Source organism: Hyperolius riggenbachi, chromosome 2, assembly GCF_040937935.1.
Source record: "Hyperolius riggenbachi isolate aHypRig1 chromosome 2, aHypRig1.pri, whole genome shotgun sequence".
Lineage (NCBI taxonomy): Eukaryota > Metazoa > Chordata > Amphibia > Anura > Hyperoliidae > Hyperolius > Hyperolius riggenbachi.
This window is the reverse complement of record NC_090647.1, coordinates 281,568,697-281,580,928: the sequence shown is the minus strand read 5'-3', so window position 1 is coordinate 281,580,928 and position 12,232 is coordinate 281,568,697. Positions and strand designations below refer to the sequence as shown.

Here is a 12,232-nt window from a genome sequence, read left to right as displayed (position 1 = left end):
TGTTCATAAAATGTGGCAATACGTCCAGGGGGGGCTCAAAGTAGGCAAAGAAAGAAAAAGCAGAATTTGAGCAGATTGAAACATTTCAGATTGTGCAATTGATCTGTTATAGACAGAGCGAAAATGGGATAAATTTATTAGTTAGCTAAAACTTTCTGACAATACCAAGGTTATCGCTTCACCATCTGCTTCAGTATTATCTAAACCTGGCAAAAAGTTTGGGTTACCCAAATAAGAAAGAAGTGTGGGTTTTGCCGAGGAGAAACAAAAATGTATGGTCTTGCAGAGTCACAGATGTTGCCAAACAATTTTATTCAATTGAGAGACAGGTTGGGGAGCAAGGACCAGTCCACAAAGGACTGTTAAAAAATAAATAAAGGAGAAATAGAATCCTTTTCAAATTGCACCCATAAGAGAGGGGGGGGAAAGAGGAGACATTTATGCCAATGAGAAATCTAAGCTAAACTAGCGGCCAAGTAATTCCAAATTTGAGGGACCGCCAACCCCCCTGCATATTTCAGTGTATAATGGATTCAGTTACATACCATGGAACGTTTGTTGTTCCAATTACATTTATTAAATAAGGTTTGAAAAAAGGGGAGTTTCAATTTAGGGATAAATAACGGAAGTGCTCTAAAAACAAACAAGTTAGGAAGTAATGTTGGTAATGCACTATGTGGAATTTGTTCATTGCAGATATATAGTTATTAAGAAGAGGAGCGCTGTCACAACTTTTTCAACAGATCTTTAGTGGACTTGTGGTAGCGAACACTCAACGGATCAGATCCACCAGGGCAGGCGCAATTTGCTTATACATTACATTACATTACATTAAGTTAGGAAGTAACACCATCTTTACTAGCGATCACTACCGAACCAGGTAATCAGTATAGAAAACCACTCTGAATGTATCAAGAAGGGGAGTTAAAGGGGGTTCTCTTGCATATATAAAAAACAAAAGTAATCTGAAAGTTACCTGGGGCTTCTATCAGCGCAGGATGTCCCGCTCAGTCATCCTGCGATCTTCCGTTCCCAGCCGCCGACACCGGTCTAATTGATTGTCTAACTAGACGAATAAAACTGCGGCTGCCCGGCCGTGCGCATGCTCGCTCGTGTCATCGGAAGCTTACTGCGCAGGCGCAGTATAAAGTTTTCTTGCACTGCACAGTCATTAGACCGGTGTCGGGGACCGGAAGATCGCAGGAGGAGTACGGCATGGGACATGACAGCTGCAATGGGCCGATAGAAGCTCAAGGCAAGTGTCAGTTTTTGTTTTAAATATGCAAAAGAACCCCTTTAAAATTCTGCTCAAGAAGAGAGGACAAAGAAGGGGTAAGGATAATTCCCAAATACTTTAAGGGACTCAGAGCACCTCTCATGGATATGCCGTTAAAGGATAACACAACCGAAGGGTTGTGGTAAAAATGACTGCAGCACTGTGTAGGTAGTTCTGAGCACATACCAGTCGTTCCTCCTGCCCCCCTCCGTCTTGTGCCGTTCTCCATGTATCCCTCCCGGTGTGATGCGACTTTACTGAACTTTGCCCCGGACATACTGCCCGTGTGCGCAGTATGTCCTTCCCCCTTCGCTTCTAGCCGGCGCATAGTACGAGGCTCAGAAGCACGCTGTCCCCTTTGTGCTGCGTGTGCGCTCCATTACACCGAGCGTCACATGCTAATCATGTGACGCTCGGTGTAATGGAGCGCACACGCGGCACAAAGGGGACAGTGTGCGCAGTATGTCCGGGGCAAAGTTCAGTAAAGTCGCATCACACCGGGAGGGATACATGGAGAACGGCACAAGACGGAGGGGGCAGGAGGAACGACTGGTATGTGCTCAGAACTACCTACACAGTGCTGCAGTCATTTTTACCACAACCCTTCGGTTGTGGTATCCTTTAAGCCAGATAACTTTCAAAGTCAAAAACAAAGTCGTGCTATGACCGCTCTGGAGGCGCCTCTTGCAATGGCCATGCATGTCACTTTCTCTTCCTGCTTCATTCAGTGATGCCCTTCTCTAACAGAAGAGACAGGGGTGACCCGGAAGTTATAACATAGCCAAGATGGCAGCCGCGATTTTTAAATTGAACAAAAACTATTTGGTGTAGAACGGTGATTCAGGCATCAAATAAAAGAGGGGAACACAAACTACAAAAAGATATGCATCTTTAAAGTGAACCTCTGGACTAAAAATCGACCCAGCAGCACTGAAAATGCTTTGTGTTTCTTTAACAGTTTCACAGCATCAGAACTTTGTTTCTCTTATACAAGCCTCATTTTTAGCTGCACAGAAGAAAACTGCCCGGGCTTTTTTCCCCTGATGCTGTGCAAAGCACGATGGGATTTCTGATTTTGTTGTTTTCGTTCTGCTGTTTTGGTGCAAGTTTTTTTTTTTTTTACACTCTGAATTTGACATTTGAAGCCTAGCGTGTGGGAGGGGTAATCAGGACACAGGGTAGTTGGAAATGTGTCTCCTGCTCCTTGTCACCTCCTTTCAACCAAAAAGATGGCTGCCCCCATGACAAAGATGGCAGCCCCCATGAATCACAAATATTTGCCTGTTCTTTTAAATCAGGGTGGGTAAGAGATTATATTACCTATCTATTCTAATTAACATAACTAATGTAACTTGATGACAGTATGTTTGTTTAGGCTGAAGTTCCCCTTTAAGTACTTTGCAGTACTGGTCGGAGTCTCTTTAAAAGGCATACCCATGAGAGGTGCTCAGTGTCCCTTTAAAACTTGGTAAGGCTCCAAGAAAAAAGGGAATTTGCTTTGATCAATTTACACAAGCCTGCCGGTAATGTAACTGGCACCGCTACAGATTTAGAGCCGGTTAACACTCGTTTTAAAAAATATATCCATGTGATACATTTTGAGGCATGGAAAGAAAACGGAGCCACGGATCCCCAGGTTAAAAATAGTTAGTCTTCACTGCTACAGAAAAAAAAAAAAAAAAAAAAAAAAAAAAAAAAAAAAAAACGGATCCGTGGGCTCTGTGCATTAAAACTGAACGGAGAGTCTGGATTTGGCATTTTTTCACTGAGCCTCACTGAGGCAGTGAAAGCCAGTACAAAAATGGACCTTTTTTCACACACAGAACTTTGCACACAAAACTGAGGCAAAAACTGATTGTCCGCTTCCTTCCTATTGGCCAAAAAAATGCTGAAGTCCTGGGGCAAAGGTCCTTAGCCTGCTGGGCGGTCTGGACGAGCTCAGCTCGTCCAGTACCGCCGGAGCCTGCCACTCAGGCCCTGCTGGGCCGATTTGGCTCAAATAAAAAGCAGCACACGCAGCCGGCACTTTGCCAGCTGCGTGTGCTGCCTGATCGCCGCCGCTCTGCGGCGATCCGCCGCGAGCAGCGGCGAAACAGGGTCCCCCCAGCTGCCTGAGCCCAGCGTAGCCGGAACAAAAAGTTCCGGCCAGCGCTCAGGGCTGGATCGGAGGCGGCTGACGTCAGGACGACGATGTAAGCAAAACAAGGAAGGCTGCTCATTGCGGCATTCCTTGTTTATTCTGGGCGCCGGAGGCGATCGGAAGAACGCCTCCGGAGCACCCTCTAGTGGGCTTTGAAATAGTTTTTTTTTTATTAAAAAAAAAAACCCTCCCGCAGCCTCCCTGGCGATCTTAATAGAACGCCAGGCAGGTTAAAGGCTGTCATCCATGGCCGGTTTAAGGGGCATGGGGGCCCTGGGGCAAAGATAAATTGGGGAACTTATCTCAAGAACACCAAATCCTAGTGTAGATCACTTTCCTTACTGAGCACCTGTCTCAGGGAAACCCAAAATACTGGAGCGGATTAAAATGGCAGTGCAGAAACCTGGGAGGTACACATACCATTAAAAAAAAATAAATAAAAAAATCCATCGATAAATATAGTGTACAATTTACTGTACAGGGGGAGGGGGGAAATGATCACACACTTACTTTATCAGGTTCTTGAAACTGTGATGCCATTACCAAAATGTCACGTTGTAGGTTTACGGCAGCTTGGACAAGCTCAGCCTGAAGAATACATCAAAACAGAAAAATTTAGACATACATTCTGATTTCTAAAAAGTTAATCTTCAAATCGACCTTAAAAAAAAAAATAAAAAATAAAAAAAGGCATTTGCAATTCGCTACATTGTTTAAATTCAAATGCCTGTTGTCAGGCATCTGTTCAGCCTGCACATCTGTGTTACAGAGATGCAAATATGATGTCGCACCCTAGTACTGGAAACCCGGATACTTTGATGCCTAGACCTCTAGGGAACTTTTTGCCTGGTTAGCGCACAGTGGCCCATATGCAATTAACTTTCTCTTAAGTGATATTTTAACCTTGAAACATACCTTTCAAACCACCAGCAAAAATAATTTTGATAGTACTTTTTCACCAACTTTTGGTTACTTTTTCCAATTGTAAAATGCTTGAAAGTAATTCTAAAGAGATTATTATGTCCTAGGACAGGGGTAGGGAGCCTTGGCTCTCCAGCTGTGATAAAACTACAAATCCCAGCATGCATTTGCCTTTATTAATCATAAGTGTGGCTGTCAGACTCCTACAATGCATTGTGGGACTTGTAGTTCCTTAACATCTGGAGAGCCAACGTTCCCTGTCCTAGGAGAAAAAAAACCAACAAGTTATTTGCATATGAGCCAGCGTGTCAAAAATGTTGACATTCATGAAATTACAAACATTTCTTATTTTGCGCCATTAAAAACTTCAGCCGGAAGGCTGTCTCAAGTCTCTTCCCTCCCCCACTAATTCCCGGCTTATGGTGTGTAGCCCTGCCCCCTTGCAAGTGAGTGCTGTGGCACTGTGCATCTCCGAAGCAGAGTGCCATGGCACTAGTCTGCAAGGGGGCAGGGCTAAGCGCTGGAAGTTAGCACTTCTGGGACTCAGGGGAGAATTGAAAGATAAAGACCTGGCAAATAAAGGGGATCCATCTAAAGTCTCATTTTGGCTGTATAGTTTCCAAGTTTCTACATAGACACAAAGGGGAGTCAGCACAATTGGGCTTAGTTCCCATCTGCCGTTGGGACCAGTGGCCAGCCATTCACTGTCAGTTTTGCGATGACCGAAGATTGGACAAAAAAAACAAAAAAAAACAAAAAAAAAAATAAATAAATCCACAGCTCAAAAAGGGAACCTGGCCTCACAGTCAACAGAAACTGCCCCAACACATGAGCAAACAATACCACAATTACGTTACTGCAGGTCTTATGCCGGGCATACACGAGTCGAGGGAGGCTGGCTTAACAATCGAGCCTGATCCGGGCGCGGACGAGCGGGGATGCGGCGGGAGTCGATCCGGCGGCTAATCGGCCGTCGGATCGACCCGTGTATGCCCAGCATAATAGCAATCTGCAACCAAATACAAAAATTTCATTATGGACATTAATGCTTAGTACACCATGCAATTTAAACTTCAGATTCTACTTTTTGATCACGATGAAAATGATCAGATCCGGCAAAGAAAAAAAAAAAAAAAAAAAAAAAAAAAATTACAGCCAGCGAAAGATCCCAGCTCAAAATAGTCATCTCAATTGGAAGCAGATTTGACATACTGGGAGATTTCGATATAGTGGCTATTGTTCCATGTGTACACCCTGCGATTCATTTTTTAAAACTGATCTAATAAGTCTGTATAATAATAATTCCAGTATTTGTATAGCACTTTTCTCCAATCGGACTGAAATAGTTTGCAAGGCAGCCACTAGAGTGCACTCAGTAGGAAGAGGTAGTGTTAAGGGGTCTTGCCCAAGAACTCTTTACGGAATAGGCACTGGCTTACTGAAATAGGAAGAGACGAGATTTGAACCCAGGTCTACTATGTCAGAGGCAGAGCCCTTAACCATTAGAAAGGTGTGTATGCTAGCTTTTTTTTATAGCCAATCTGATTACTCGTTTGAAAGATCCTAAGTGAAATTCCACGATGTGTACCCACCTTAAGAGACAGGGTTGCCTTTACAGTGGAGAGGATTGAAGAGCTCACAAAAGAACAGAAAATGAGTGGATACACTAGTAAACTAGGAATGATATTGAGTGGCTTAAAGAGAACCCAAGGCGGCATGAAAAAAGTAAAACTACCTGCTCCACCCTGCCTCCCGGATCAATCTGTGCCGCTCCACGTGGCCCCGCTCATCCTCCACAGCCAGTGTAACATCCGATCACCGGAGGAGAAAACTAAGATGGCTGCAACCAGGAAGTACTTCCTGGGTCATGGCTTAGCGCTGATTGGAGGAAGCAAGGTGATGGAGCCAGGGGAGCTAAGTGATTGATGGCTGGAAGGGGCAAAAGGAGGCTAGGGACAATCAGATTGTCGCTAGCTTTGAGGGTGGACTAACAGCAGCACCAGAAGGACACAGAGGCATGTCATTGGGCAGAGGACATGCCTCTAGTCCTATAATCCAGGAGTTCCCCAACCCTGTCCTCAAGGCCCACCAACAGTACATGTTTTGCAGAAAACCACAAACATGCACGAGTACGGTAATTAGTGTTGCAACAGAGCTGATTACCGCTGGTTTTTCACAAAACATGCACTGTTGGTGGGCCTTGAAGACAGGGTTGGTGAACACTGCTATAATCTACATACAATCCGCCTCGGGTACTCTTTAAAACAAAAACAAAGTCAGATTTTTAGGGGTCAACAAATTAGTAGTACAAGGTGAAATTTCCAGTTTGACTTGTGCTGTGTCCAACTAGCACTTTTTTTGTTTAACTAGAAACCCATAAAGTTTATCAACTAAATGGCATAATCTCCTTGAAACCCAAATATGAACTGAAAAAAAAAGCATGGCTTCAAGCTACTAAGTAATACAACAAAGGAGCTTATGCAGCAAACCATTTATTATTCATTTTTATACATTAACCTCCTGAGCGGTATGGACGAGCTCAGCTCGTCCATCACCGCCGGAGGCTGCCGCTCAGGCCCTGCTGGGCCGATTTTCCTCAAATAAAAAGCAGCACACGCAGCCGGCACTTTGCCAGCCGCGTGTGCTGCCTGATCGCCGCCGCTCTGCGGCGATCCGCCGCGAGCAGCGGCGAAAAAGGGTCCCCCCAGCCGCCCGAGCCCTGCGCAGCCAGACCAATCAGTTCCGGCCAGCGCTAAGGGCTGGATCGGAGGCGGCTGACGTCAGGACGTCGGCTGACGTCCATGACGTCACTCCGCTCGTCGCCATGGCGACGAGGAAAGCCAAACAAGGAAGGCTGCTCATTGCGGCCTTCCTTGTTTATTCTGGGCGCCGGAGGCAATCGGAAGAACGCCTCCGGAGCTCCCTCTAGTGGGCTTTCATGCAGCCAACTTTCAGTTGGCTGCATGAAATAGTTTTTTTTTAATTTAAAAAAAAAAAAACCCTCCCGCAGCCTCCCTGGCGATCTCAATAGAACGCCGGGGAGGTTAGGAGTTTCATCATGAAGCACTTTGCAAAGAATACTGAACTAGTTACATCATTTATGGTTCATGAAATGCTCTCACAATCTCATGTTCCTTCTACTAACATCAGTTTTGGGCAGGTGGGAAAAAAATAATAATCCGAACATTTGTATAGCGCTTTTCTCCTGTTGTAAAAATAGAGCAATCAGGGGAAAAAAAAAACACTTCACAAAAATGGGCGAGGGCAAAAAATTATACTTTATTTTTCTTGCTGATAATCTAATCCAGTGTTGAAAAGCTGCAAGGCAGGCAAGCAAACTAACCACTTACAGTTGGTAGTTACCCCATATCTTATTTTTGTTCATTACAAAAAAGGTAAAACCCCTGGGGTTTTCTATTCACAAATTTTCATTTGGTATACCACACCACTGTCACTTTTTTCTATAACAACTCCCTGGTCTACATCCTAGCCTCTGTGAGTACACAAGAAAAAAAAGCGTTCCACTATTGTTTAATAATCTTCAAGCTACAGCACGTGTCGAACGCCAAACCTGGAGGGCCAAATCCATGCCAGTGTTTAGGATGGACTGAGAAAGAGGAATGTGTTCTACCTGATGGACCACACCTTTCCTGATTCAGACCCATCAATTATTTTGAGCTGGTTCAAAAATGTGTGATGACCTCGGCACTTGAAGGACTGGTTTGACATCCCTGATCTACAGATATCTTCTACCCCAGCAAACATGTTCAGAGTGACCAAACCCTGGATACGTATTCAGGGTCTATCCAATCACTTCAACTTTGGCAAAAGGAAAGGGCAGTGTATTGAAAAAAAGACAATTTTTGTGCACGTATGTACATAAGGACCAATTCATTAACTTGATCAATTAAAATCAGCTACTGTGCGTCCAATTACAAGCTTGATAAAATGTTAATAAAAACATTGCATTTGTACATTACTGTATTACAGTTCAGTTCAAGGTGTTAGAGGGGCATTTTTGCTTTCACGGTTGGAGGGGGCAGGGGAGAAGAGAAGACCATAGGAGGGGAATCAGACCATACAGGGCCTTACAGGAAAGTAAGGTTTTCTGACTATTTTTTCCCACCATGCATTTTTTTTTTTACATATGGTTCTTACAGCACTATCTCACCTGTTTCTGGACATCTCCTCCAATTTCCTTACTGATTTTTACATATTCTGCTACAGATCCAGCAATCAGTGAGTCATAGGCTCCAACAAACACTGCCACTTCTAGTGGTTAGAAAAAAAATATGTATAAAAAAAAAAAATGTATTATATACTAAATATCTATACTGCAACATGAATGATCATAAAAATAATCAAAACAAACAAAAAAACAACAACACAGAACTTAAACATTACCTGCACAGCTTGCACCTCCACCAGATCCTCCTGATAGTAGCTCCAACTTTCCCACTGCCTTCTCGAGGCGTTCAACTAAACTCTGCATGTCAGCCATAACTGTACTGTGAGAGCCAAGAGGTATAAGAGGGGGGGGGGGGGGGGGGGGGGGAAGAGGAAAGGTCAAAAATAATAGCTAAAGCAATGTAATTTTAAGTACACAATACAACCAAAAGTAAGAATTGTATGATCAGCCACAAGTTGGAAGTAAAAAAAGAAAGGAGGAAGTGTGTTCTCCCCACTGCTAGGAAAAAGGCACAGATAACTGATGTGCAGTCTTTGTAACTAGCACAGGAAGTGATTGAACCGCAACATGTCTGTGCAAATACCTCTGCATTCCAAACATGCAACAACATATGTCGCCTGTCAGCAAAAATAAAAACACAACCCATTTTGTGATGGATAACATCTACAAATTATACCTTTCTGCAACAAAGTCAAAACAACATCATAGGTGTCCATGCACAAAATCTTAAGATCAATTAACTTAAACTGAAATGAATTAACTGTTCTACTAGATACTGTTCACTGTAGCAAAGAGTAAAAACATTTACATTGTTGCACATTTGGTATTGAGCAATCAACTAGACAAGTAAAAGCTAGGCATACACAATTTTCCAGGCTAATTCCATCACAATCAATCACCACATACAACATACCTGATCGATTCCAATAACTTTAGGCAATGGTCAACAATGTGATCAGATATATTGGAGTGTTTCTGTGCAAGCAGGTGAGGAAAAAGCAGCAGAGAATATATGACTGCACAGCACCAAACTGTACAATGCAAGCAGGGCAACCAACAGTCCATAGACTTCTGCTGAAATCTGAGTGTGCAGCATGGGGACTGGCATATCAAGCTCTAATTTACCTAAGTATGGCTAGCTTAAAGGACAACTGAAGTGAGAAGAATATGGAGGCTGCCATATTTATTTCCTTTTAAACAGTACCAGGTGCCTGACAGCCTTGCTGGTCTATTTGGCTGCAGCAGTTTCCTAAACACCAGAAATAAGCATGCAATTAATCTTGTCAGATCTGACATTCTTGTTCAGGGTCTATGGCTAAAAGTATTATAGGCAGAGGATCAGCAAGATAGCCAAGCACCTGGCATTGCTTAGAAGGCAATACATATGGAAGCCACCATATCACTCATTTCAGTTGTCCTTGAGTGTTGAGTATTTGTGTATATTTACTCTATAACAAGAGACTGCCATGAGACAAGAAAAAAACGCAGTCAGTCAATCTATGGAGCTGATACAAGAAAGCTAAAGCAAACAAGAGCAGCAGTTTTGGTGGCAGCCAAATGCCATGTTAATTTTTAGCTCAGGTGTGAGTCAACATTCAAATATGATTAATGTCTCTAGACAATTTATAATTTCAGCTACAGGTAGGTACTAGTGGGTATTTATCAGCTAATTACCTTTCTACGGGCAACTCTATCCCATGATTGCCAATGGACATATGTATTTAATTTTACAGATGCCTGCACCCACACTACGCCCATAGTCTAGTTTAGGGAACCCAGCGGAAAACCTCATAGAGAACTTAAAAAGCCAATCAGCACTCCCTTTAGCACGGACATTATATCGACAACCGCCTCTAGACAGATACACATGTATCAATGCCTTCCAAACATCTAAAATACCTACTCTGCTCAACTTAGATAACTTTTTACAGTACAAAATGTATCATAATAAATTTGACAAGACAGAGGAAACCCATCAAAGCAAACTTGAAAAACACGAATGAGCATAGCCACTGCACACTCTCCTGTGTCACACACTATGCAAGTCAGCCCAGCACTACCTGCACCCTCCTCTACATGCTGCCTCAGTGCAGGGAGCGTACTCGCTAAGTCAGTGTGTCAGCAGCGGTGTCAGTGACAGCAAGCTCTTTGCACGCAGCCATGTGCACTACTCATATGCAGTCTCACGCACAGTCACATGCACCGCGCGCCCGGTACCTGCTACATACCGGTACACTGCACCGAATGACAGCCCAACCCCGCCCTACTCACCTCCGCTGCCAGTGCTCACTAGCTGCCTGCCCCACTTCCGGCTGTCACCTCCCAGCAGGCGCCGCGGGAAATCATTTCCGCGATAATAAATGGGCGGGGCTATAGATGCTGTCCGCTCTCGCACGTAGCTGGCTGCTTTCTGTTCCTTATTTGCTGCAGCGCTGTCAGTTATCCTGACTCTGAAAACGTAACTGACTGTTCCGCGTACATGTTTTGTGCGGGCAGCTATCATAACATTTGCTGTACTTGTTTCTTAGCAGTATGTACAGTCATAGGCATGCAGGGGGCAGTTGGACACCGCGCCGCGGATGGATACGAGATAATTACTAGACACGGTGCGATATTACATCCGAAATAGCAGGCATATTTGCCCAAAGGAAGTATGGCGGGTGTATCCGCCTTAACATCACGGGGCGAAGCATTGGTTGCCATAGAGAATCGTGGGTAGGTGACGTAATCGAAGAGCTTACCTTTCAGCCTTTACCAAAGATGGTCACAGAGCGGCGAAAGATCGGGGCGAGAGCAGCTATGGGCGGGGTTGCGGGAGGCTGGGGGGAGATGATGACTTGCAGGTGTGGGCAGTGTCGCCTGACGTGGCTAACTTCTCCCTGCTACTCCTCTCTACACTCGCCCTATATTACCCCGATAGTTCATATGCTTCTCTGCTGCATGCAGGTGGTGACGGCAGTGTATATGCACGCTTTCCTGACGGGAGGCTCAGGGCACGTATAACCATTTCACTTCAGTTTATCTGTTGATAATTATTATTATTATTTTTTATTTATATAGCGCCAACATATTCCGCAGCGCTTTACAAAGCACAATAAGACGACAAGGGGAACATAGATACAACTAACAAATATACAGCAGAGTTCCAAGCAGCACAAATATTGTTACAAAAACAGTAAACAGGAGGATGACCCTGCCCTTGCGAGCTTACAATCTAATGGGTAGTGGGGGACACACTAGGTAAGGGGGTGGAGGATGGATGAGGCAGTGATTCTTTGCCTCTGATTACATTGTGACAAATAAGTAAATAAAGGGCTATAGAATGTTATAAGCTTGTCTGAAAAGGTGTGTTTTAAAAGTGCGTTTGAAGATGTCCAGGTTTGGAGCATGACGTACAGGCTGTGGAAGAGAGTTCCAGATAAGGGCTGATGCTCGTGTAAAGTCCTGGATGCGAGCATGAGAGGAGGTGATCACCTTAGAGGCCAGGAGAATTTCTTGGGAGGAGCGAAGGTTGCAGGAGGGACAATATCTTGAGATTAGTGAGTAATGCCTGTTTCCTGGTAGAGATGAGGTGCTGTGTTGTCTGAGTTAACGTAAATTCTAATTTGTTTACAACTTGGAATAAAACTGGACCACTCAGATTGCACCTATTCCAAGCTGATTATAAATTACAGCAAAAGGCTCTATTCATAAAAAATCGTGGCGA

General features: G+C 44.1%; 1 protein-coding gene across 3 annotated transcripts in view; it reads right to left on the bottom strand.

Annotated features, from left to right (window-relative positions):
• Positions 1-10,890, bottom strand: part of CAP1 (cyclase associated actin cytoskeleton regulatory protein 1) — a 45,672-nt gene extending 34,782 nt beyond the window's left edge. The window contains exons 1-4 of one of the 3 annotated variants that reach the window (XM_068268795.1): positions 10,798-10,890; positions 8,742-8,845; positions 8,509-8,609; positions 3,927-4,004 (exon numbers count right to left, since the gene is read on the bottom strand). In XM_068268795.1, coding sequence (XP_068124896.1) covers positions 3,927-4,004; positions 8,509-8,609; positions 8,742-8,838 — 276 coding nt within the window. In that variant the 5' untranslated portion in view covers positions 8,839-8,845; positions 10,798-10,890. Of the gene's footprint in view, positions 1-3,926; positions 4,005-8,508; positions 8,610-8,741; positions 8,846-10,754; positions 10,778-10,797 lie in introns of those variants that run through there. The other 2 variants (XM_068268794.1, XM_068268796.1) reach the window with 2 other exon arrangements.
• Between the last annotated feature and the right edge of the window lie 1,342 nt (positions 10,891-12,232).